Source organism: Pezoporus occidentalis, unplaced genomic scaffold (genome assembly GCF_034315485.1).
Source record: "Pezoporus occidentalis ecotype Australia unplaced genomic scaffold, CSIRO_AGI_Poc_V1 ctg430, whole genome shotgun sequence".
Taxonomy (NCBI): Eukaryota; Metazoa; Chordata; class Aves; order Psittaciformes; family Psittacidae; genus Pezoporus; species Pezoporus occidentalis.
The window spans coordinates 78,139-104,481 of NW_026915759.1; the positions used below are offsets into that span (position 1 = coordinate 78,139).

At 51.3% G+C, this 26,343-nt stretch overlaps 1 protein-coding gene across 4 annotated transcripts; it reads left to right on the top strand.

The window, feature by feature from the left end:
* The first annotated feature begins 4,046 nt into the window (after positions 1-4,046).
* On the top strand, positions 4,047-26,099 carry CCDC30 (coiled-coil domain containing 30). 4 transcript variants are annotated; one of them, XM_062634620.1, is made up of 19 exons: positions 4,047-4,099; positions 5,376-5,491; positions 7,172-7,273; positions 8,138-8,244; positions 9,024-9,210; positions 13,400-13,498; positions 14,087-14,227; positions 16,452-16,579; positions 17,629-17,875; positions 18,971-19,144; positions 19,454-19,663; positions 20,918-21,075; positions 21,627-21,774; positions 21,946-22,067; positions 23,070-23,211; positions 24,165-24,301; positions 24,600-24,714; positions 25,066-25,133; positions 25,722-26,099. In XM_062634620.1, exons 1-19 carry the CDS (start codon positions 4,078-4,080, stop codon positions 25,933-25,935), a joined length of 2,637 nt encoding a protein of 878 aa, XP_062490604.1. In that variant the 5' UTR covers positions 4,047-4,077; the 3' UTR covers positions 25,936-26,099. The 4 variants fall into 4 exon arrangements, 3 of the variants coding, with proteins under 3 accessions (XP_062490604.1, XP_062490602.1, XP_062490603.1); XM_062634618.1 differs by lacking the exon at positions 4,047-4,099 and having other exon boundaries at positions 4,971-5,491; XM_062634619.1 differs by lacking the exon at positions 4,047-4,099 and having other exon boundaries at positions 4,972-5,491; positions 8,144-8,244.
* Positions 26,100-26,343: the final 244 nt, after the last annotated feature.

The following is a 26,343-nucleotide window of genomic DNA, read 5'->3' on the forward strand; positions in this document are numbered from 1 at the left end:
GCCAAAAGCTGTTTGTGGTGATAAAGAATGAGTTCCTGCTTACACATTTGCTTCTGAAGCGGGCTCAAAGGGTTACTGCAGAGAGCAGCCACTGCTGGGTTCACACTGGTCATTGATCCGAGCTTTACCTCCATCAGTGCCTCTGCCCAGAGTGCCGTTTGTCCTGGCCTCGGGGCCGTTCAGTCCCTTGCTGATGGCTCTTGTCCAACCCCCTGCAGTGATTTGGAGGGCTGGTCGATAACTCCTGTGCCAGATGTACCAGCAGCAGAACACGTGGCTGCTGCAAGGGAAAGAGGCAATAGCGGTGGCCTGAGCTTGCTCATGGTACCAGCCACGCTGCTTGAGCCTGCGTGAGGAGAGGATGCGGGTGTGAGGATATGGGTGAGATGCTCATTGCCGAGGAGCCTGCTGGGGAAGGCACCTCTGCACGTGTAAAACCAATCCCAAAACAGCAGCTGCAGGGGTGCAGCAGGAGATGCTCGCTTAACGGGAGCACAGCGGTGAGCTGGAACGGCAGCGCTTGGGTGAGGTGTTTGCTCTTCTCAAGTAGGATGCTTTGGAGGTGGTAGGGATAAAGGTGCTGGAGACACTTGCAGGGCTCCCCTCCTCCTCACAGCTCTTTCTGACTCTTCAGCCTATGGAAAAGTTCTTGGTCCCATTGCCACAAACTGTGCAGCTTCATGTTTTGCAAGAGAAACCATCAGTGCAGGAGCCAGCCACATGAGTTGGTGCTAGAGGGAGATGATGGTGCTATTTCTGGCCATAAAGCCAAGCAGCTTTCAGCTTAGTTTGGTTGGGATCTGGCAACATTTAGATGGATGCTCAGGGGCTGGAGCAGCTCCCATTCAAATACAGGCTGAGAACACTGGTGCTGTTCAGCCTGGAGAAGAGAAGCTGCATGGAGACCTCAGAGCAGCTTCCAGTGTCTGAAGGGGGCTGCAAGGATGCTGGAGAGAGACTCTTCATCAGGGGCTGTAGCGATAGGACAAGGGGTAATGGGTTCAAACTGAAACAGGGGAAGTTCAGGCTGGAGATAAGGCAGAAGCTCTTCCCTGTGAGGGTGCTGAGGCGCTGGCACAGGGTGCCCAGAGAAGCTGTGGCTGCCCCATCCCTGGCAGTGTTCAAGGCCAGGTTGGACACAGGGGCTTGGAGCAAGCTGCTCTAGTGGAAGGGGTCCCTGCCCGGTTGGAACTGGATGAGCCTTAAGGTCCCTTTACCCCAAACCAGGCTGGGATTCTATGATTCCATGAAAGCTGTGGGGCAGGTTGGAGCCAAGGGGGGGGGCCTGTGTCAGTTTAGTTGAGCTGTGAGCTCTTCAGAATGCCCACGCAGCAAGTGAGCAGCTGGATTTAAACTGCAAAGCACGGTGTTTTGCTCTGCTTCATGCAGGAAAGCTGTGGCTCAGCCAGGTTTGACCCCTCCTTGAACAAGCTGTAGTTTCCACCCACAGGGGAAGCCGCAGGGTGTTTTCCATCCATAGGGCTGCAAAATGCAGAGTGGAAACATGCGATTGATTTGAGCCTTAGGATGTGATTGCGCTGGGTCCTCTGTTAAACCCAGTGTGTGGCAGCGAGGAGCGGGCTCGTGCGGGCTCCTGCCTTCTCCTCCTGCTCTTGCTCCTTGTATTTCTCCATGCTGATGCCCTCTGCACCGGGCTGCAGGATTCCTCTAAGGAATGGGTTTCTATAGGAAGAGTTTACTGGGTAAAGGTGGAGGGAGCGTTGTTGCAGCTGGGCTGGGTGAAGGACAAAGCCACCAGTGGGAATAACAGGGGCTGCCTATGTGTGAAGAGCAATGTGGAGTTGACTTGAATTCCTCCTGGTGCATGGTGCCGGAGTCCCCTGGTAGGTGACAGGCCTGAAAATACCCCATTTCTACCCACTTTTCATGCAGGAATGAGACTTCTTACAGGAAAATGTATTCTTCAATGACCAAAACACGTTACAAGCTTAATGCTCCTCGTGCATAATGAAACAACTTCCCTGCAGTTCCCATACTGGGCATCTTTCCTGTGTTTTTCAAGCAGGTAAAAGACACAGTGGAGATGTTGGGGCTGTTCAGCCTGGAGACCTCAGAGCAGCCTTCCAGTGTCTGAAGGGGGCCTATAGGGATGCTGGGGAGGGACTCTTCTTTAGGGACTGTAGTGACAGGACAAGGGGTGACGGGTTCAAACTGAAACAGGGGAAGTTTAGATTGGATATAAGGAGGAAATTCTTTCCTGTGTCCATAGGGAAGAGGGTTATCCACCGTCTGTCTTCTGTATCTGCAGTGGCTTCCTTGAGCTGCTTTGTGTTGCTACTGTGGTGTGTCAGGAGCAGTGTGGAGGGGGGACCCCAGCTTGGTCACAGTACTGGGTCAATACAGAATTGGTCACAATACAATCTTGTTTGTGTTGGAACATTAGCCCTTGTGTTTCAGTTCCATAGGGAAGAGCTGGAAAGGCGACAAGCATCACATGGAAGAGCTGAAGAGGGTCTGGATGAGGCCACACAGAGGCCCGATTAGTGTAAGCCTTGGGCTTGATGGTCTTAAAGGTATTCTCCAGCCTAGCTGATGCTATGGGGAGTTGGAGGCAGCCTGTCCTGTGTCCTCTCTGCTTGTGATGTGGTTTTTCCACATCCCGATGTTAGTCTGGTACCTACGAGATCTGAATGCAGCAGTCACACACCAATTCTGAGTGGGGAAAGCTGAAACAAGTGGTATCAGATCCATGATTACAGCAGCAGGGTCTTGACTGACTTTCTCTCCCTGGCTTGAATACAAACTCATGCCCTAGGAGAGGAAATGATGGCTTGGTCCACGAGCAGAATAGCTAAACCACCACTTAGGCAGTGTTAGCCCAGCTGGACCGCTCATCTGGAGCCTCTTCAGATGCCCCATTTGGGATGCAGCCCTCTTAAGAGCCATTAGCAAGTGCTCACCGCTGAGCTCAGCAGCAGTCCTGAAGTGACTGCTTAGATTTGCTTACCCTCCCGTTGAAGTAACTGGGGTAGAGCAGCCTTTGAGTATTACAGTTTGCTTCTAAATACTGACTGTGGAAACAAACAGCTTTCAGGAGGGAAATCAAACTGCTTCATACAGCTCCTATTGGAGCAGTTCCTAAAGCCGGCTGCTTCGCTGCTGTCTCCTACAGGAGACTCCCCAAGCAATCCACTGGTTCCTGGTTGCTTTTCCTCTGTGTTACTTGCCTTGTCCCCACATCCGTGATGCACTAGTTCAGTGAACAGCAGAATGGGACGAGGGAACACGGTCTGGCCCCATGTGCCTCTGCAGAGAAGGCGACTGGTACCCAGGGGTAGGGTTTGTGTGAATGGCAGGTCCTGATGCTGGGCTCGCAGCTCACACACCACACTCAGCCCTCACCAGCTTCAAACCCATCCTTTGCAGCCTTTGAATCAAAGGCAGGGCAATGAGAGCTCTGTGGGCATCTGCTTTGTGTATGGATTGATCCACAATCCATGGATCGGGATCCCTGGGGATGGAGCCAGCGTGGTGCAGCGTGTGGCTCTTTTCAGTGCATCATCACCTGCGTGGGGAAATGTGTGGTTTATAATCTTCTGGAGTATCAAGTGAATAGAAGGCTTCCCAAACCGTGAGTAAGGGTTTCATGCTTGCTGTGTCTCTGGGGTTTATTATGCTGCGGGTGTTAGTGTGCAGAATTAGTGCTATAACCTCTTAGTGGCCTCCCTAACAACGTGTATCTGCGTGCCTTCTCCTCCCGAGCAGCTTCAGAGCCGGCTGCTCTGCAAATAAACCCATTTTCTAATACAAACCTAAGAGGAAACCTCTGGTCTTCAGTCAAACTCCGCTTAGGCAGGGTGTTTTGGTTCAGTGCTGCTTGTTTGCACTGAAGAGAGAACACAGGCTTGCTTCTGGTCTGTTACTGGGTCATTGGTGATGAGAGGTTTTCCATTGCTGCCTGCTGCTGTGATTTATTTTCTTTAGTTTTCCTTCAATTCTGTACTTAACAAAGTGCATTTAAAGAGGTGGCAGAGTTCAGTGTTCAGAAACGGGCACAGCAAACCCATCCTTGTGTTATCCCTATGGAATCAAACACCTGAGAGCCAGGAAGAAGGGATGCACGGATGGAGAGGGAGCAGTAACTCACCTATTCACAAGCAGTTTTATCAAGGCTTTCTGTAGTGGTAAATGGGTATTTTAACCCAACCATCACTTTGGTAGATCCTTGCCTTTGATTTTAAATCCAGTATCAAACCCCTTGTTTGAAACAGGGCATTGGGGTTGGGGGTTTCTGGTTGGTTGGTTGGGGCTTTTTTGCCAGATTGGGACCAAAAAAGATGTGGTTTTATTTTTGCCTGAATAAAAGTCAAATTTAAGCTGAATTTTGCTGTGCCCAGTGTCGAGCTGAAAGGGGAAAACCCTCTGCTTTTCTGAGAGGAAAACTGTCTTCTCCCTAGTTCTCATTAGGATACCAGGTCTACTTGGACATCTCTGGAGAAGAGGCGGCTGCATGGAGACCTCAGAGCAGCTTCCAGTGTCTGAAGGGGGCCTGGAAGGATGCTGGAGAGGGACTCTTCATTAGGGACTGTAGTGACAGGACAAGGGGTAATGGGTTCAAACTGAAACAGGGGAAGTTTAGATTGGGTATAAGGAGGAAGTTCTTTACTGGGAGGGTGGTGAGGCACTGGAATGGGTTGCCCAGGGAGGTTGTGAATGCTCCATCCCTGGCAGTGTTCAAGGCTGGGTTGGTCAGAGCCTTGGGTGCCATGGTTTAGCGTGAGGTGTCCCTGCCCATGGCAGGGGGTTGGCACTGGATGATCTTAAGGTCCTTTCCAACCCTAACTCTCTATGATCCTGTGTTTCTGTCAATGTGCTCTAATACAAACATCTTTTCCCATTTCTTGCGCTTGAAATAACCAGAGTCTGTGGCAGTCGGGGTGATGGTTGCATCACTGAGTCAGGTTTGAAGGGCTGGTGCACAGCATCATTTTTATTGTACTGCCCATGTCATAAACACCAATCCATTCACTGCTTGGCTCTTGAATTTGGTGATGAAAGTAAGGAATATGGCAGTGGGTTTTTCCCAGCTCGTGAAACCCATGCCTACCCATCAGAGGTGAGGCGTATTCCATGATCTAGAGGGAAACTGAATCCCTGGAATAACTCTGGAGAGGCTGCTGTGCTCCTACAATAAACAGAGCACTGCTATCGAAGCTGGCTCTCCACAAACCTTTAGTGTGTGAGCGAGGGGATGTGTTCTCACAAGTGAGGGGCGATCCCCTGTGCGCTGTCACACACGTCCATGAGGGCAATGCCACTTCAGAAACCTTATCCCTGTGCTAGCCCTGCTCTGAGCTTGGTGGAGGGCAAGGTCCATGCTGGTGATGGTGACCGGATTGTTCTGTTCTGTGCAGGCAGGGCTGAGCTACCGAGGGCCATGGAGCACAGCAGCAGGGTGGATAGGAGGATCCTGGCACTGAGAGCACGAGCCCAGACACTCGACTTGGAAAGGAAAGCCTTCATCCATCTGGTGAGTGCCTGCTCCTGGTGGTGGAGCTCTGCTCCGCAGCTGCACCACGGAACCACGGAGTCAACCGGGTTGGGAAACACCTTTAAGCTCACCCAGTCCAGCCGTTCCCAGCACTGCCAAGGGCACCACTGCCCCATGGCACTGAGGGTGTGTGAACACTTGCAGGGATGGTGACTGCAGCCCTGCCCTGGGCAGCCTGTTCCAATGCCTGAGCACCCTCTGGGGCAGGAATTGTTCCTCAGCTCCATCTAAACCTGCCCTGGTGCAGCTTGAGGCCGTTTCCTCTTGTCCCATCCCTTGTTCCTTGGGAGCAGAGCCCAGCCCCTCCTGGCTCCATCCTCCTGGCAGGCAGTTGTAGGGAGCCATCAGGTCCCCCCTGAGCCTTCTCTTCTCCAGCTGAACCCCCCAGGTCCCTGGAATACCAATTTTCCTATGCCCAGTGCATGGGATCACTTGGATGCTTTCTGTTACCAGCCAGTTTGCACTAAATCAGGTGGCTCAGCAGAGTAAGCAACACTTCCACCTTTCGGTGGGGCCTGCTATTAAAGGCAGTAAGTTTGGTCTGAACCCCAATACTGGCTGGTTTAAGCCAATTTAAAGTGTATGCTCCTGCTCTCTCAGCCTCTTTGTGGCTATGTGGCTCTGTTGATTTGCTCAGTAGGAAAAAGACATCCCTTTGTTGATTTGCTCAGGAGGGAAAAAGCATCCCTTTTCATTTCATGTGGGCTTCCTTTAAGTGAATTACTATTGCATTGCCTTCAGTTAAACACTTGGCATAATACATTTAGGATTCTCTAAATGCAATAATCCTTATCACTAAGATAGCTCCTCCCTTAGTATCAGGAACATCCTTCTTTATTATCAGTAAGTTAGCTCCTTCCTGCGCTATTGGAGTTCCTTCCAATAGTGATAGCAATATCACTACTGATATTCCTTCTATAGTGAATGAACTGAAGGCTGTTTCCCATTCAAAGGGGTCATTTGACACAAATTGAGCTCTTAAATTCTTTATGTGAGTCCTTCAGCAGCCTGTATTTGGTTGCCAGCACCTGTAATTGCTTGCACAGTCCCATCAGAAAGCTCAGACTTGCAGTTCTCTTGGATTCAAAGGAGTATTTTTACATGGAGTATCTCTGAGAACAGCTCAAATCATACCAAACACTTGTCTTCAATGGAATTTAATCACATTTGAGGGGTTAAAATGCTTGCACCTTGCTCTGTTCCTTGCGTTTAAGAAAGCTTCTGGTCCTTCCATAGCATCTGGGCATATCTGTGATGTCCAACCTTGTATCTACAGGGCAGTCTCTAAACCAAGGCTCTGCAAAGCTATAGCCTGTCATTGAGGTCGCATTCCTTGGCTTGCATTCTGGTTTGCTTTATTCCAAGTAACGTTTTCTTTGCGTTAGGACATGGCTGCTTTCAGTCCCTGTGTGTCCATGCACGTGTGTGTGTGTCTCTAAATGCTTGCATACACAGAAGGAGAACCAGATACACCCAGAAGATACCTGTAAGGTTTTGCTGTCTCTGCAGCCAGACCAAGATCACCTCCAGCCAACCACGCTGTGGAGCTAAAAGCAAATCACCTTTGTTCCTTAGAGCCCTGTTTCAGTTTCTCTTCACTCTCTAAGGCACCGAGATGAACGCTCACCAGAAGTAAACCCAAGTGTTTTCCTTTGGAAGGTTGAACAGCTCAAAGAGGAGCTCTTTGAGTACCAGAAGAGGGAGAAGCAAGGACTGCCTGCGCCAGCCGAGGCTGAAGGAGTCGCTGTGCCCTCGCTGCAGGTATTTTCAAGGGCTTTTTGATTGCTGTTCTGGGAAGCAAAGTGAGCAAACAGGGTTAGCTCCAAACACAGAGCTGCTGGAGCAAGTCCAGAGGAGGCCATGAGGATGCTCAGGGGCTGGAGCAGCTCCTGTATGGAGCCAGGCTGAGAACATTGGGGCTGTTCAGCCTGGAGAAGAGAAGCTGTGTGGAGACCTCAGAGCAGGTTCCAGTGTCTGAAGGGGGCTGCAAGGATGCTGGGGATGGACTCTTCATCAGGGACTGCAGTGATAGGACAAGGGGTGATGGGTTCAGACTGAAACAGGGGAAGTTCAGGTTGAAGATAAGGGAAGAGTTCTTTACTGTGAGGGTGCTGAGGCACTGGAATGGGTTGCCCAAGAAAGTTGTGAATGCTCCAACCCTGGCAGTGTTCAAGGCCAGGTTGGACACAGGGGCTTGGAGCAAGCTGCTCCAGTGGAAGGGGTCCCTGCCTGTGGCTGAGCTTCCAGCCTGGATGAGCTTCCAGGTCCCTTCCAACCCAAACCAGTCTGGGATTCTATGAGGACACACAGTTGGTGGTGCAGGAACACTTGGTTTTCCCTTCCTGTCAATGCAGGAGTGCGTCCTGTGCAGGTGTGATGCAGGATTTATGCTGGGTGTGAGAATACACGGTTGTGTAGAGCCTGTTGGCATGAGCTGGTACCCACCAGTGCCTTCATGTTACTAAGGGTCATTGCTTCTATGGATTATCTAATGCAGGTAAATGAGGATGATGTAGCTCATGATTCCTGGCTGTCGGGGTGATTTATGAGAGAACCAGGCAGGTTTGGAATGTCGCTGTGCTGAGTTCAGTCTAAGTTTGTGATAACTTCTCATTCTCCCTCGAGACACAGGGCACAAAGGATGAAGGGAGGAGTGAAGGAGGCTGTGTTCCAGGCAAAGCTGGCTCGGATCAAGAAGACGGGTACCAGGATAGTGAAGCACTTCACAGAAGGTGAGCAGTGTAGGAATCCTTTACCCGTTGTGCTCTCACTGTGGCTCCTCTTGGCCCTCTGGTTGCCGGTGTTCTGTCTTGCAGGGTGAACTTACCTATTGGATTCTTTAGGATGCTCTTGGGTACTTTATTCCTCTGCCCCAAAATCGGAAAGCTTGGAGGTCCTGCAGTCCCGGCTGGGTCTGGAGCCCTCAGCATCACGAATGCCGGCTGCTTTCTGACTCTTTCTCCCCTTTGTTGCCTTCCCAAAAGCACAGGCTTGACCTTCTGTGGCTCTCTGCAGGCAAAGGCGCTGATTTCACAACTGTTTGGCTGCTGGAGGGGTTCCTGTGGCTTTGGTTGCTGTCCAGGGGTGTAGCAAAGCCCTTGGCTTTCAAACTTGGGATTCCTAAGGGAAGCAGCAGGTTCAAGGAGGAAAGAGGAGCTGATCCCATCCCTCTGACCCTCTTTCCCTTCAGATGCCCAAGGCTGTTTCCCCACCTCAAGCAGCTGAATTTGCCATTGCCCCTCTGCTGGCAGCATCCCTCCTGCCTGACCCCTTTTCTCCTCAAACCATCATTACCTGCATGGAGCCCATCACCGCTACTTCCCATTCATCACCACTGAAATAAGAGCAGGCACAGGGTCGTGCTGGATGTGAGACTGAAATTAGCAGGACAGGGATCTTCCATAGTAAAAAGCACTTTGTCCTTTCCTGGCCAGTGGTAGGAGGTCTGGGTGCGTGTCAACGTGTCCACATTGCAGTCCCAGCCTTGGTGATACGGGCTTTTGGTGCGTAGGTGCTGGGAGGTGATTGAGACCAGCATTGATTCACAGCTCCTTCCCAAGCTGCAAACACTGGAGCAGGAGCACAAGGCTTTGCTTGAGTGCAGTGAAGATCTGGATTCGACTCCGGGAGAGACACAGATCCAAAGCAAGCAGGAGAAGGAACACTTTGAGAGTGCGGTGGAGGGACTTCAACAGCAAGTAAGTAAAGAATGGAAGGAGGAAGGTTTGGGTTTGTTTCATTCCAGCTGCTTTTCTCTCTGCATATTGTGGAGCTGTAGAATTAACCAGGTTGGAAAAGACCTTTAGGATCATCAAGTCCAACCATTACCCCAGGACTGCCAAAACCATCACTAAGCCATGTCATTAAAGGCCTCATCTCAATGTTTTTTAAACACTTCCAGGGACACTGATTCCACCACTTCCCTGGGCCACCTGTCCCAATGCCTGATCACCTTTTGGTGAAGAGATTTTTCCTAATACCCAGATTAAACCTCCCCGTGCCCAGCTTGAGGGATGTCATTATGAGAGTAAAATGTGGCGGTTTTAAATCTCTCTCCTACAATTCAACCGTTTTCATTGCTTTATCTAATTAAATTCACTAAGAGTTACCAGACAATGGGAGCTGCAGCCCCATTTTCTGATCTGACAGATTTCAAATAAATAAATGATACATGTACACACTGCCTTAAAGGATCCTCTGCCTTAGGCATCAGACATCCTTAAAGAGCTGCTGTCAAACCCTAACACACGACAGACAGAAGGAGGAATCCAAGCCAGGGAAAATTCCATATCAAATTGGAAAAATGCTTAGCAATCTCCAGAGCAATCCAAGTCTGGAAAGGCAAATCAAACACGTCTAATTAATATCACTGTGACCCACTTGATTTTGGGCACCCTCACCCCAGGGCAATCTGGATCTATTCCTGGTGATAGGACAACTCCGCTCAGATCCTCCTTTGACTTTAGGAGGTCGATAGAAAGCCTTTGTTATTTGCACTCATTTGCACGTGCCAGGGAACCTCTGGTTAAAGGCAGATGGGAAGCTCCACGTTGATTCTCTGGTTTACCAGAGCCATGGCCCTTTAGATGTCTCCTTACAGCACCTGCAGGGCCACCTCCATCCATGCTTTGAGCAAGGATTAAGTTATCACTGGAGCTTCTCAGCCTGATGCTGCCTTTGCCAGCGTGGTCTTTAGCCTCAGTCTAGTGAGGAGGTAGCTCTGGGAGGAGCACCTGCATCTATGGGCTGGTTTGTCACTGCTTGTCCCCAGGGAAAACACCATTTGCAGCATCACTACCAGGGTGCATGACCCCTTCCAGACAGGGCAGCGGATGCAGTTGGAGCTGGAGAGAACAGAGGAAGCCAGAAGTTGGTCTTGCTGGATGGGTGGGTGTTGCTCCCCAAAAAGGCTGGCTGAGGAGGTCCTTCCCTTCGGCTGAATCCCTGCTGCCAGGCCTAAAGCTCTTCCTTCCTTCCTCGGGCTGAGTTGTCTCCACTCTGTTTGTGGCTAGGAGATGCTCTCTGCAGTGGTCCTGGTCCTGGATTGCCAGGCAGCAGGAGCAGTCCGTAGTGCCCACAGAGGACCTTGGATTCTGGGGGTGAGAAGGAAGGACACACACAGGTTGTTGGTCAGGGATGAGCAGTACTCGGACGTGTCTGTACCTCTGCTATTGTGTTAAAACATGATGTAGGAGGCAGTACAAGTGTGAAGGCACATCCCATGTGAACGCTGACACAGCCATGTACCTCCAAGATCAGTTGCTCAGAGGAAGATGCCATGAATTCCCTGTCAGTCTCTAAATAACAGTGAAACGGGGTGAAGGCACAGCCAAATACCTTAATGATGGATGCCACCAGACATCCTGCTTCTAAGTGTGTAGCAGAGGAGCCAAGGGCAGGCTCTGCGATGGGAACGGCCAAAGCTCTGTCCACCAGGACTTGTGCTTTAGTTGAAACCCAGGTTGGTTCAGCACACACTAAAGCCTTGAAGCAGAATAACCCCAACCCTCCCAAGGTGCATTTCCAGCCTGGAGAAATCCCTTCTTTGCTCAGGGCATTGTTAAACAGATCCCTGGGAACACCACATTGGAGGATGCAGTGGGGAGCCCCAAGTAGTCAAGGAGATGCTGGCAGGGGCTTGGCAGCCTCTGTAGCTCTAAAGGTAACAGAAGGAAGGAAGCAAGCAGGGAGTGGGATGGAAGAGGAGGTGGGTTAACCCTTGGTGATGATGTGGAGCTGCACCCTTCATCTCCAAGGGGCTTTTGGGTGCCCTGGGGGTAAGGAGGGCAGGACTGCATGGATGCAGGGGCTCAGAAGCGCAGAGGAAGCGGTGCCGCTGGGTTCTTGCCAGCTCCCCCCCATGGGAGAAGCACTTGGAAGTGGTTTCTGTTTTGCTGGCACACCTACAAGAATGTGGGTGATGAGGCCACTGATTCAGAACCAGGACACGGGATACAATGGGAGCATTGTTCGGCTGTTGGCAGGAGACTTAAAGGCAGCTTAAATACTTAAAAGTTAGTGCCTTGGAGGAATAATGAGCCAAATGATGGGAACGAATGGCCAAAGGGTGCCTGAGGAGGTGCATTTTGCCTTCGAGAGCCCTTCTAGAGCTCCCAAGCCTTGCTGAACCCCAAACTATCACCTAGGCATGCAAGAGGAGGGGGGTTATTGCCCTCTGGCTCTTCTGTAAGAGGTCTGGGTGTTTCACCCGCTGATTTGCTTTTAGGACCTAGCTTGGGTAACAGCATCTGCCTAAGAGTGAGAGCAGCTTTCCCAGTGTTGGATGGTTCCAATGGAGTTTCAACAGAGCCATCTTGTGCCTGAAGCCTGTCAGTGAAAGCAAAGCTCCCGGGCTTTGGAATCGCTGCGCTGGGACCGCTGGAATCGGGCTGGGATTGGCAGGGATTTGGCACTTCCTCAGCTTCAGCTTCCCATTGGGAAGGGATGAAAGATGATCTCCGACTACGTGCAAAGAAAGGAGGGTGAGGAAGGCATAAGGCATCTTGCACGCTTCATCACACACTCATCTGTGTGAGTGCAGTGATCGATGCTGCTTGTATAGGTCCAGTGTGCTATGCACGGATGAAGCTGGATTCCATCTCCAGCTGGATTTTGTCTCCTTCCAGCATCCCCATCCTCCTCCAGTGAAATCCCAGCTGGGTGGTTTACACACAAGAAAGCCAGCACAAACTTTCTTCCCAGCATAAGGAGCAGAAAGGAAAGGCTGTGGAATGCCGTGCTGGCTGACACTGGAGCTGCCAGTGCCAACACTCGGGGCTTGTAAAAGGGTCTGCAGGAGGCCTGGCAGGGAGGGGAAGCTGGGCTGCTCCTTGCTCCTTCCAGCCCTTTGAAACAGAGTAATAATCCACAAGGGAATGCCTGGCAGGGGGGGGTGGTGTGGGTTCAGATGCAGGGTGAGCACTGGTCCAGACAGATTCTTGCCTGCCAGGACGAGCACAGAGGTCAGGGCTTGGCCAGCTCAAGTGCAGAGTCCTCGGAGCCTTGCTGGAGGGACCCACAGCATCCTCTGGGCAATGGAGGGACAGACCTACAGCATCCTCTGGGAGATGGAGGGAGAGACCTACAGCATCCTTTGGGCGATAGAGGGACCTACAGCATCCTTTGGGTGATAGAGGGACAGACCTACAGCATCCTTTGGGTGATAGAGGGACAGACCTACAGAATCCTTTGGGTGATAGAGGGACCTACAGCATCCTTTGGGCAATGGAGGGACCTACAGCATCCTTTGGGTGATGGAGGGACTTACAGCATCCTCTGGGTGATGGAGGGACCTACAGCATCCTTTGGGTGATGGAGGGACCTGCAGCATCCTTTGGGTGATGGAGGGACCTACAGCATCCTTTGGGTGATAGAGGGACCTACAGCATCCTTTGGGCAATGGAGGGACCTACAGCATCCTTTAGGCGATGGGGGGACCTACAGAATCCTTTGGGTGATAGAGGGACCTACAGCACCCTTTGGGCGATGGAGGGACCAGGATAATCCTGGTGGATCAGGTCAAACTGTGGGGGAGTGGTCACTGCAACAGCATGGGAAAGGAGGGTAGCCCATGATATAGATCAGGATCTTGTGTGTTGGGAGAGCAGCCACAAGCTACAGAGGCCTTGAGCTTTCACCATGTGTCTGGGTTGTTCCTCTCCTCCTATATAGCAGGGTGCTTTCATTTTCTGACTTGGCCTTGCTGTCTCCCTCACCTTTTGAGGCAGCAGGATGAAAGATGTGAGCTGGAGCTGATGCCTGTCCACATCTCCCACCCTTTGCTTCCAAACATGGGGCTTATTCTGCAATACAGCACAAGCAGCAACCTAACAGTAGTTGTGCATTTAGTGCTGGTTTCGGTTTAGCTTGTGTTTTCTCTATGTTAAGGTTATAAGTTTAGAAGCAGAGTTACTTCAAGTGCAGAAGAACAAAGCTGAGATGAATGGGGATGAGCAGGCGTTGTCTGGAGCGCAAGAGATGCAAGAGGTAAGAGGTTTTCCTTGGGAAATACACAGTTTTCTTTAGAAATGCATTAAATGTGCATCTCCTGTGAATGTTCTTTGTCTGCACTTTCTGAGGGCTTGGTGCCCATCAGCTCATGCAGGAGAAATGGGTGTTTTTGGAGGAAAGCAACTTAACACGCTAACGTGATCTCCGATAACTGATCTCTCTTAGGAGATCGTCTTGCCTTCAGCTCTGCAGGCTGAGGAGCTTGTTGGCTTCCCTGGGGAGGGTGAATGGGTAAAGGTGCTTGGTTCTTGCAGCCTGGGTAGCACATAGGTGTGTTTATGAGGCTGTTTCCCAGTTGGTTTGGGGCTGACTTTGCTGCTGATTCATTCCTTGCCACCCGATCAATTGGATCTGCCAGGCAGAGCTTACTGCATATGCAAGAGGAGCTCCCCAGGGTATCCTGGGTCAGGTATCCAGGTCTTCAGGGATGTCCGAGGAATAAAGTACAGGAATCCTGCTGGCAACTTTTGAGAGCCATTTTTCCTGCCCTTGCTTTGCAGAAGACCGTGATTTGTTTGTCTTCTGCTAGAATAAAGAAGTCACACCTCCTTTTTCTTGTTCCAGATGTTGAAAAGCTGTCAGGAAACAATAGAAAAACTGGGAAATCAGCTGGGAGAGCGGAGAGAATGGAGGAAGCAGCTTGCATCTGAACTGGAACTCTTACGAGAAGATCTGAAGGCTGAGAAGAAGGTGCTGGGCAACCAGGTAGGTCCGGCTCCGGCACTGGGACTGCTGCAGGAGGCTGTCACCTTTGGGTGGCTCCATGAAGCCCCCCCAATTGCCCCCAAGTGCATTGTTTGACTTCGCTGGATGGATTTCCCTTGTCCAGCCAGTTTCAAAGCTCCTTTCCCTGCCTGTGGCAGGGGGTTGGAACTGGATGATCTTAATGTCCTCTCCAACCCAAACCATTCTATGATTCCTTGGCAGGTAGCTTTAAATCCGTCTGCTTTAATGAAAGAGTCTCTAACTCATTTTTCCTTTCAGTGACTCTAATAACAAAACACTAATTGAGATGCAGCCAAACCTTCTCTAAAGGGCAGAGGGGAAGGTTTCAGACTTGGGTATTTATTGCAGAGTTACTTGTGATCATAAGGCTCGTGATCAGGAGCCTTCATCTCCCTGTGTCACAACACAGCAGGGCGCTTGGAGACTGAAGCCAAGACTTCCCTGCAGAGCAGCAGCATGGTTACCATTGATGAGCTTCATCCACTGCCTAATTCTGAATCTGTTTAACACGGGTCACCTTTAATATTAGTAGTATTCTTTCTTAACAGCACGGCAAGAAGCGAGGACACCAAAGCATCACTGAAGTCTATGTGAACAGCTCGAGATCCTGGTGCTCCTTTTTGTTGCATGCCCTAAAGCCACGCTTTGCTTGAAGCAGTCGAACTGCTGCATGGATTTCTGCTGGGTTTCTCTCTGCTGGGGTTGTTGCTGACGCTCTTGAGCTCCAGTTGGGCCACAGAGGGGAGAGCGTGTGGTGCCAAGAGCATTGCACAGGGGCTGGTGCAGGCAAAGGCAGGCTCAGGGCTTAAAATTAGGGTTAAAATACAGGAGAGCTGCAGATGCGTGGCCTGGGACAGGCAGACAAGGGGGACCTGAGGGGGCTGGCAAAGGGAGGGGGTTACACCTATTATAAACCCCACTTTTTAGCACTCTGAGAGGCCTTAAACCATCTGTGAGCAGGATCACTTCCTTGTATGCAAGTAGAACCCAATGAAGTCCTGGGCTGTTGGTGCTGCTGCACAGGAGTCTGACTGGAGGAACAGTGGCATCTAGAGGACAGGACTCTTGTAGTGCTGGTAGGCAACAAATTCACCCTGTAAAAGCTCAGGATGTGGACCGAGCCTTGCCGAAGGGTGGTTGGGGAAGGGGCTGGATCAGTCTGCGAATAACGCACATGAAAAGGAACTGCTGATTTGGGGAGGGATGGGGAAAATGGAAGAGTCCCTCTTCAGCATTTGCATCCGAACAGTTCAATCTACTCGTGGTCCAGGGGCCTTTTAATCAAAATCATACACCCCCATAAATGTGGTTCTGATTCAGGCACCAGTTGGTTGTGGTTTCACCTAAGGAGAGGACTATTGTTTTCCAGGGATCATGAGATGAAACCCAGTGGCCTGTGTTAGACTGTAACAGTCTTTAACAGAGAGGACTGTGCATGTGCTTGGTGCCATGCCTGTCCATTCCCTTTTGATAGAACAGCTGTATTGGGATGAATCATTTACCAACAGAGCTGCAAATCAGGGGATGCACTCCTGCAGGTCAAGCTGTGAGGTTGTTCAATGTTGTGTTTGTCGGGATGCTTGACACTTAATGGGCGAGTAAATGGGATGATGTATTTGCTCTTGTACAGGTTAATGGTGTGCTTCGAACTGATGCTATGCAGAGAGCTCTTTGCATGTGCTTGGAACCCTCTTGTTTTTAACGGGTTTTTGGACATTTGAGGGGAGAAAGCTTTTTCTCCCACTTAGGGGTGTATTGCATCCATTACCTCCTGTTGTTTCCTCACCAGGGGGTTGGTTGTCAGAGTTTACAAGCCATCGTAATAACTTCCCAGTCTCCAAAGCAGGGATCCCATTAATGTATCCCATGAGAAGCTACAAAAGGAGAATGCTTTGTTAGATACAGAGCTGAGAAATGTAAAGAACACCCTGTTGAGCCGGTGTCTGATGCAGACAGAAGCTGCTGATGGACATTGCTCAAATACAAGTAAACTCATGGTCTGGAACTGAAATATTAGTGCTAGTGTACACTCAGGAAGAGCTATTGATGGAAAAGCTTTAGGAATCAAAGGCATTGCAGGTGAAGAACTACACTAACTTAGCTACAGACTCACAAGCCGTGTCTTGGAGATCACCTTATGCTGCTCAAAAGCTTTCCATGAGAGCAAGGAAAGTCCAAGTCGTGGTGTTCTCTGACCTTACAGGTCTCTGGACTCCTACAAGAAAGAGAACAGATTGAAAACCTCGAGCAGACACATGAACATCTATGTACAGATGAAAAGAGACCTGAAGACCAGATCAAGAACTCAAGGGATGAACAAGAACTGCTCTGGTAAACCCTAACCAGGCCTCTGGTACCTTCTGCTCTTCATCTTTGCTGACGAATTGTTTAGTCTTTTAAAACCCCCCATTCGGCTGCTTCTGGCTAAAATGGGCACAGCAGCTTTGTGTCTTCCTCACTGGGTAATGGTCTCTCTGTAGAGGCTTTGGGGAATGAGCATCCATCACAGAATAGTTAGGGTTGGAAGGGACTTTAAGATCACCAAGTGCCAACCCCCTGCCATGGGCAGGGACATCTCCCCTGTCAAAGTCAGGAGTAACCCTTGTTTTCTGCAGCTCTTCCACATTCTGCAGGGTATAAATGAGCTGTCCTTAGGGAGGAGGCCCCTTCTCTTGGAGTGAGGGAATATTTGGACTACCACAGTCCCAAAAAGCTCCCATCATAGACTTGGGCTGCTTGGGGCTAACTGCTGCCAGCAGCTGACCATACCCATCCTGCTGTTGCCCTTGGAGGACGGGTGTCAGCAGGCATCAGGGCTGTAAATAAAGCTCTTGCAGGTCTCCTGACTCTCCTTGTTCAATAGATCAGTACAAATCTGGAGCTGAAGCATCCATGCTCAGGCTCTCCTTACTAAGTAGAAGCCTGGCTCAAATCCATGTAGTTACTGTCAGCTCCATTACTTGGATAGTGAGATAAGGTAAAACCAGGATAAGACAGGTAGGTTAGCTTACAAGGACATAGAGTCTGGATTGGGATACGTCAGGCAGCTTGAGTCCATGCTTCCATGCAGCACGGTGCTGTGCGAGTGCTTCCCTGCCCCTATGAGCACAGACCAGCCCATGGGGCCCATGCGAGCGGCTCCTTAGCCAGCAGTTAAGCTCCTCATAGCTGACCCTTGGACCCAGGGGGGTTTGTGTGTCAGTATCCGGGGGAGATTGACCCTTGCCCAGCGCTGTTAGGATTAAATCCCCTTTGGAGCCTCCCAAGACGCTTGAACATTGCCCTGGGTGTTTCACTGGGCTCTCTTGTTCCAAGTTTTCCTCTTCGGGGGGTGGTTTCCCTTGGATGTGCACAGTTCTCTCTACTATTTCTCCTTCAAGTCCTGAGTTACCAGGCAGCAACAAGAAGAGGGAGGAGCTAGAAAAGCAGCTGAAAGAGAGCAATGAAGACAAGCGGTTGATACTGGAAGAGCTTGCCCAGCTAAACCAAGGTGTTCTGGCTACCCAGGAGCAGGGCGACAACGTGCTTGGAGAGACCCTGAGGATGAATCAAGGCTTGGCACAGGGAGGGAAGAGGTTTCCCGTGTCGCAGAGCTCTGCAGGCAGTTCAGATGGGAGCGTTAAACAGGTATGAGCAGCCTTGCTATCTGCATTGTACTTTTATTTCACTGAATTCAGTGGCAAAACCTGATTAAAGTGGCCTGGAAGCCAGGCTTGTGGTGTCAGCACATGGGGGGGAGATGAGGCTGGCTGATTTCCTTGGGGAAAATGGTTTGGAAAGTAAGAATGCTGTCATTTCCATCTGTTGTGGTTTTGGATGTAGTGGGAACTTGGATAAACTAAATGTAGACACGGAAGAAGGATGTTATCCTTAAAGGATGTTTTAAACCTTTTGGAGCTCTTTCTCAGCCCCTTTTTGGAGTGGGAGAAATCCACTTGCTGTTCTCACTGCAGTCTTGCTCTTGCTGTGGGCAGAAGCTGTTCCTATTCCCTGCTCCTCCTTGGGGCTTTCTGCTCTTACACTCCAGTGCTTGAACTCATCCTGCTGCTCTTGGAGCTTAGTGAGGCTCTGGCACAAGAGTGAAGAGTAACCTGGGTGCCTTACAGGTTTGAAAGGTAGCTTTAACAGTTGTTCCCTCATCCAGGTTATTACACCTTCTCCCTTGATTTCAAGAGTTGTATTGGCTTCTCTGGATGGAGAGGGCAGGGAGCAGGACACAGCATGGGGCAGAAGAGATGCTTGCCTGGTTTTACCCATCTTACTGAAATGCTCTTACACCCAACTGCCAGACTTCTACCTTCCTTCATAGAATCATAGAGCAGTCAGGGTTGGAAAGGACCTTAAGATCATCCAGTTCCAACCCCCCTGCCATGGGCAGGGACACCTCACACTAAACCATGGCACCCAAGGCTCTGTCCAACCCAGCCTTGAACACTGCCAGGGATGGAGCATTCACAGCCTCCCTGGGCAACCCATTCCAGTGCCTCAGCACCCTCACAGGAAAGAATTTCCTCCTTATATCCAATCTAAACTTCCCCTGTTTCAGTTTGAACCCATTACCCCTTGTCCTGTCACTACATCCCTAATGAAGAGTCCCTCCCCAGCATCCCTATAGCCCCCCTTCAGATACTGGAAGCTGCTCTGAGGTCTCCACGCAGCCAGTCCCTATCTCTCCTTGAGGTTAATGTCTGTGCCACTTCCGTCGTTCTGCTGCTCCTGCAGGCTCTGACCCAGGAGAGCTTCCAGCAGCAGGAGGAGAAGCTGCAGCAGCTCCAGCAGGACCTGCGCCGGGTTCAGAACTTGTGCAGCTCAGCCGAGAGGGAGCTGAGGTACGAGAGGGAGAAGAACATCGACTTCCAGAAGCAAAACCTCTTGCTCCAACAGGAATGCACCAAGGTAGGGACAGAGCAGGGAGAGCTGCTGGGGGCGGGGGGAGCATCACAGCATCCTACAAGCTATGGGAGGGATGAAGTGCTGGTTGCAACGCACTGGACCTCATTTATATCTGTACAGTACCTGCGTTCTCAAGTGTGTTCTGCTCCAGCTCCATGCCAGATTCCCTCCAAGTAAAGCCTTGTGCTTGCTGCCTGCATTTCTCTTTTATTCTCTTTCACTCTCTGCTAATCCTGCTGCCCCTTTCCTAATCAAGGCATTTCACATGAGCTATATTGAAGTGCAAACTTGGTTTCTTCTTTTGAAACTCAGGTCAAAGCCGAGCTGAAGCAAGCCCGGGCAAAACTCTTGGACACAACAGAAACATGCTCTGCTCTCACCACACAGTGGGAAAAAAGCCAGCAGAAGGTCAAAGAACTCGAACAAGAGCTCCTGAAGTGCTCCCAGGCTGACAAACTGCAGAGCAGGCTGCAAGAGAAGCTTGCACAGGAGAAATCCAACGTGTGCGAAGCACAAAAGAAGGTACCTCCTCAGCTGGGTTATCAGGAGGGTTGGGTTTAACACGGCGCAGAAGCAGCAGCAGCTCCTGAACTGGTTCCCTGAAGTCCATTTTGCTGGTCCCTTTTGAGATTGCTTGGTTAAATGTATTAGGAAATATGGCTGTTATTAGTGGGACCGTACTGAAGGCAATAGAATCCCAATCCGAGGGCTCAGCTCCCATCTCTAAAGCTCACTGTCTCTGGAAATAGTGGTCGCAGGGCTGGCAGGCGCAGGGATTCCAGGGCATGCTCCTGGGGAGGAGGTTTGCTGCTGTTTGCTATCTGGAAATCATAGAATCATAGAGTAGTTAGGGTTGGAAAGGACCTTAAGATCATCCAGTTCCAACCCCCTGCCATGGGGCAGGGACATCTCACGCTAAACCATGGCACCCAAGGCTCTGTCCAACCTTGAACACTGCCAGGGATGGAGCATTCACAACCTCCCTGGGCAACCCATTCCAGTGCCTCAGCACCCTCACAATAAAGAACTTCCTCCTTATATCCAATCTAAACTTCCCCCATTTAAGTTTTAACCCGTTACCCCTTGTCCTGTCACTATAGTCCCTAATGAAGAGTCCCTCCCCAGCATCCCTATAGGCCCCCTTCAGACACTGGAAGCTGCTCTGAGGTCTCCACACAGCTTCTCTTCTCCAGGCTGAACAGCCCCAACTTTCTCAGCCTGTCTCCATACAGGAGGTGCTTCAGCCCCTGATCATCCTCATGGCCTCCTCTGGACTTGTTCCAGCAGCTCCATGTCCTTTTTATGTTAGGGACACCAGAACTGCACACAGTGCTGCAAGTGAAATGGCAAAGCTTGTGATTTCCATGGCATCAATTCTGCCATGTTCCTGCACTAATCACTGGATGTGTGCAGCATCAAATCAGGTGCAAAAAGGGTTGTTGCTAATTCATGACACAGTGTCTGAGCCAAAATCTGGTAGCTGTTCAAAAGGCTTTGTTTTCAACGGGCTTTGATATAAAGACACAATCATGGAGTGATTTGGGTTAAAGGGACCTTAAAGCTCATCCAGTCCCAACCCCCTGTCACAGGCAGGGACACCTTCCACTCAACCAGGATGCTCCAAGTCCTGTGTGTGCTTCCCTTTGAATAGAAGCAAGCTAAATCTGTCATTCCCATGATTCTCGTGCTGTGGGATCAGAGGGATCTAAATCCCTTGGATTCAGATACTGGCCAATACATTCAATAGGTTTAATCCATGTCCAATTTTAATCCAAGATCTCAAAACTCCAGCAAAAGCTGAAGGAGTCCCAGCACCAGCTCCTGCTGGCAGAGGCCCATGTGTCAGACAAGAAACTCCTGGAGGAGGAACTGAAGGAGGCCCGAGAAAATGAAGCTCGTGTGCAGCAAGAACTTCATGAGGAGCAGCTGAAAAGGTACCTGGAGCTGGGTGAGCCCCGTGCTGTGCGTGCAGGGGAGGTGCGTGCCACCAAGCGCTGCTGTGCCGGCCTGCAGCTACCTCCTGCAGCCCCATGGCTGGTCCTAGGTGGGTTCAAGGAGTCACTGCATCGCTTGTTTTACCCCCAATCTCTTCTTTTGACCTGTCAGAGCTCCACAGGGGATTTAAAAGACTTCTGGAGCCTTCAGCTGCCTCAGAGGGTGCGTGGCCCTTCCTGCCAGCCCAGGGATTTGGTTTATCCTCTGGATGCCAGCAGTCCGCCTTCTTGTGCAGCTGGGACTGATGATCCCACATACATACAGTGATGGAATGGTTTGGGTTGGAAGTGACCTTAAAGCTCATCCAGTTCCGACCCCAACACCTTCCACTACAGCAGATCACGCACCCATGCACCCCCGGGACATGGGGACAACCAGGATGGCCTGATTTCTTCCTTCCCTTGGTGTTGCCCAGGGCAGCGTGATGGTGCATTAAGGTTGGCACATCACGGGATGCCCTCACATCAGTGTCTCACCCACATCCTTTCAGGAAGCTCCCGGAGCAGCAGGTGGAGATGCTGCAGCAGCAGCTCCGGCATTCCCGGGAGACGGAGGCATCGCTGGCCAAGATGCACGTGGAGCTGCAGGCCAAGACGCTGCACGTCCTGGACAGCGAGAGGAAAACCGACTCGAGTGAGGTGAGCCACAGCGTGGATGGGTCCTCATCACCCAAGGGGATGCTGTGGTGACTCCAGAGCAGACCACCAAGCTCCAAGGGGGGAAATGGGAGCATCCCAGTGTGGAATCTGCACCTGGAAACTGATGCAATAGGTTTGGGCTAATCCAAGCAAGCACACAATGTTTTCCAGCACCTCCAGTGCCAGAAGGAGAACCAGAAGCTTTCAGAGCAGCTCACTCTGCTGAAGGAGGAAAACAAAGCCCTTTATGAGGAAGGAGTCCGGATCCTGAGCCAGAAGGATCTGTGTGTCAGGTAATGAGTGCAGCAGCAGGCACAAAGCACCTCCCTGGGACTGGCTCTTTGTGTGCCTGGCAGTGGCACTGCACTGAGGGTTCTGCAGCCTCTCTTGTCTCTCCTGGTCAAGGCATTTAGCACTAAACCCAGCAGCCCTGCGTCTGCTGCGGTGTCTGCAGCTGAAGGCAGTGAAGAACATGAGCTGGGGCCTCATTAGGGCTATGGGTGCTGCTGCTCAGGGCTGCCACTGGCAGAGATGCTCCCTGGAGCTGCTCCTTTCTCCCCAGAGCACTTCTGATCTAACCCAAAGGACCCCGGCCCTTTTGCCATGAGTTTTGAGCCAACATGGGTAAATATCCCTTATATGGTGGAGAGTTCTCTTTGTTTGGACTTTATCTGCTCTTCTCTCCTGAGTGGATAAATGAGACAATAACACTGCCTAAATGGGACAAGGCAGGGGGGAGAGCAACGATCACAACTCTCAGTAAAGACAAATATTTAACCCCAGTGTCCAGCTTTGAGAAGCTCCCACTGAAGCAGCTTTCTCCTGTTTGGGATTCTTCTTTTCTGGCCTTTTCCCCCCATACATCAGGAATTCCCCTTAACCACCCACATCCCCATCCGAACGAACAGCTTGCCTTTTCCCTGTTACTTCCAATACTTTATAACCCTGTTTGGTTTGACGAGCTGGGAGGGGCAGGTGCAAGGATTTCTTGTGGGATAACAGGGTGTCGGTTTGGGAATGCTCTGGGTCCTTTTCGCCCAGTTTCAATTTGGTTGGCACTTAATGTAACCATTGCAACAAAGGGAAAACCAACCCCAAACCGATCAGTGGAAGACACGGTCCAGTCAGTCAGTGTGCTCATTCTGCCTTCAGCTGCTCTGCCAAATGGAGCTGGGAGTTGCCTGAGGCTCCCAGTGCAGGCTTGGAAGAGCCTGCATCAATGCAGGACATCTTGATCCTGGCCCAAGGGCATGAAAGCCTTTGACAGCCTGAAGCTTGTGTCTCTGCCTCTGCAGGAAATACAACGAAACGCAGCTCCGCCACAAAGCCAAGATCCGCAGGGCCAAGGAGACCTTTATCCACGAGGTGAAACAAAGGGACAGCAGGATCAAGCAGCTTGAAAATGAGCTCAGCGAGTCAAAGCTCCAAGTGGAAAAGGTGAGAGAACGCATCGAGGGCTTCCCCCCCAAAAGGAAGGGCAGCTGAAGAAGAAAGGAGATGAGGTTTAGGAGCAGTGGGTTTGCAGGCAATGGGGATGCTCTGTTAACCAAGCGGGTGGTTGGAGCACAACCACAGCCAGCAGTGCCAAGGGGCACCAGCCCGTCCTGGCTGGAACAAAAGACTCCAAGGAAATTCCTGGCCCAAGTTTGCCCTCATGGGAACCCTGTGTCCTCAAATCCCATTCAGAAACTGCCCAAGCCACATCTTATTTTGGGAGAGGACCCAATAGCCTCCTTTTGGCATATGTTACCTCAAGTACTGTCTCACTTAGAATCATAGAATGAACCAGGTTGGAAAAGAGCTTTAAGCTCATCCAAGTCCAGCCGTTCCCAGCACTGCCAAGGGCACCACTGCCCCATGGCACTGAGGGTGTGTGAACACTTGCAGGGACGGTGACTCCAGCCCTGCCCTGGGCAGCCTGTTCCAATGCCTGAGCACCCTCTGGGGCAGGAATTGTTCCTCAGCTCCATCTAAACCTGCCCTGGTGCAGCTTGAGGCCGTTTCCTCTTGTCCCATCCCTTGTTCCTTGGGAGCAGAGCCCAGCCCCTCCTGGCTCCATCCTCCTGGCAGGCACTTGTAGGGAGCCATCAGGTCCCCCCTGAGCTTTCTCTTCTCCACTGAACCCCCCAGGTCCCTCAGCCCTTCCCCATCACACTTGTGCTCCAGGCCCTGCACCAGCTCCGCTGCCCTTCTCTGGCCCCTCTCCAGCACCTCAATGTCTCTCCTGCAGTGAGGGGCCCAGAGCTGAACACAGGATTCGAGGTGTGAACCTGTAGGAGTTAACACACGTGATGGTGACCCCTTCAATAAAGCACTCCAAGGTCTGCAGAGGACAGGGGGAGAGCAAAGCATAACCACTGCTGGTTGTTTCCCTCTGCTGCTCTGCTCAGGGGAAGATGCTGGTTGCTCAGATCACTGCTGAGAATGAGAAATTCCTGCAGGAAAGACGACGGCTCCTGCAGAAGATCACTGACCAAGAGGAGGCCCTGTGGAGCAACCGCTCCATGATTGCCACCCTGCAGAGCAGGTGGGTGCTTAACCATGTCCACACCTCCGGGAGCCTGCCTTTTCCCAGCGCTCCTCTGGTTGTATGCCTCTTTCTTTTAAGAAATCCAAGGGAAAGCCTGAACTGTGCCCCAGGCACTGGTGCACAGCTTTTAATTGCTATGGGATGTAATGAGCTCCTCTCCCCATCCAAGCCCCTGGTGTACAAGTGAAGGCTGTGCAGGCCAAAGGGTCTGTGGTTGAAAAAGCAAATGCCCCTTTGTAAAGGCTGTGTGGTCGGAAGGAAAATAACCTGTGCCTTGTATGTGTGATGTGCTCAGAGTGAAGATCCTGGATGAGGAGCTCATGCGGCTGCACGAGGGCAAGCTCCAGCTCTCTGGCCACGTGCCCACCTCGCAGCGCGCACCAGGGAGCATCCACGCTTCCAACACGGAGGTGAGACTCCGAGAGGGCTTGCACTCAGCAGGCAGGGTGTGGGAGCTGATGTCTCCTTGCGAGTTGGTGTTTGTAGCTGCAGCAGAAGGGCTGAGGCTTTGCCTGGAATGCAAAGGGGCACCAAACACAGCAGACAGCAGCGGCTTTGCTGGTGAGGAGCTGCAAGCTGTTGTACCACTCCATCAGCTTAGATTCAGACCCAAAGGCCAAATCCTAATCAAAGTACCTCTGTAGGGCTGGAGCTCATGGGGAGGGCTGTCAGTGGAGCCAAGGGCACGCTGAAGACCAGGACTGTATATTGGAATTCGGGGTCTGACATGCACATCCTCCTGTCTCTGTTCTTCCTTCCAGGACTTGAAGAGCATCACCTCCTCTGACCGCCGTCTACAGGGCAAGGTGTTGCCATCTCCCCATGCCAGGTACTGTGGAGTAAAAGGAGGAGGCAGGGAATGCTTCTGCATGTGGTGAGGGAGGAGCTGAGCGTTTTGCCTGCTCCACCCTGGGCTTTCACATCCAAGGCGGGTTGGGTTTCTTCTTTATTGGTCAAAATATAGGGAAAAATGGTTTTTAAAAGGCTCTGAAACGAAAGGGACGGAGAAGGAAAATCTTCAGCTCTGTCAGGGAATGCTGTGGGGTTTAGAGGTCAGCTTTTGGTGCCTGGTTTTGGAGGAGTGTCTTTACACAGGAGGTTATGAGACTTAGAGGACCACTGCTCAAAGCTGTATGACCCATTCCCAGGCTTTGGGGCAGGAAGGAACTCGAGTTATTTCTCCACTGATATAGCCACCAAGCACCACGATCCATGCCAAAACAGGCAGGGGGAAGGCAGAGGGGATCTGCAGCTCTGATCTCTGCTCACTGGAGATCCAGCACAGTGGGTTTGGCTGCTATTGAGGGGGACAGCATCTGAGCAGGTTCTGGGGTAGATGAGGACCATCCTTGGCTGGAGGAAGAGCATTGGAGCCTTAATGCAAGCAATGTCTTCAAGAGAGGACCTTTGCTTTCAGCTTCCCACCACGAGACCCACCGGATTCACTGAGCATCCTGAAGGGCACACAACACCCAAAGCCTGAAGGAGAAGCCGAAAGTCAAGACTTGGCCTTTTGCTTATCCCCCTGTCAGCCTTCTGAGCTCGGGTACTTAAATGTAGCTTCGCCTGGAGACACCACAGCCTCCCAGCGGCAGGATGAGAGGCAGGGGAGCAGCTCTGGGAACTCGTGAACAGGGGAAGATGCACCGGTGAGCTCCTCAAAGGAGGGACAAGTGCCTCAGGGCAGAAGCCTGGGCATTCATTGGAGAGCAAATGCTGCAGCTCCAGCAGGGGTCCAGATGAAAAGGCTGCAGACGTTGTCTATTTGGACCTTAATAAAGTATTTGCCGTTGTTCTCCTGGAGAGGTGGAGAGTTCACTGGGTGAAAAAGTGGCTGCATAGCTGAGCCCAAGGAGTGGTGGTGAATGGTGTCACATCGGCTTGGTGACAGTGGTGTCCCTCCGGGCTTGGTATTAGGGCCAGTGTTGATACCTTCATTGATGATGAGGATGAGGACACCCTCAGATGACACCAGGTTGGGTGGGAGCGTTGATCTGCTGGAGGGCAGGTAGCTCTGCAGAGGGACCTGGACAGGCTGG

What these genes read in the sequence shown, in the direction of transcription:
- CCDC30 (XM_062634618.1), top strand. Translation starts at nt 5,264, where the DNA reads ATGAGGGCAATGCCACTTCAGAAACCTTATCCCTGTGCTAGCCCTGCT. An exon ending in GAGCGCAAGAGATGCAAGAG is followed by an intron (nt 13,499 to 14,086) that starts GTAAGAGGTTTT and finishes TTCTTGTTCCAG; the next exon opens with ATGTTGAAAAGCTGTCAGGA. An exon ending in TTGCCATCTCCCCATGCCAG is followed by an intron (nt 25,134 to 25,721) that starts GTACTGTGGAGT and finishes CTTTGCTTTCAG; the next exon opens with CTTCCCACCACGAGACCCAC.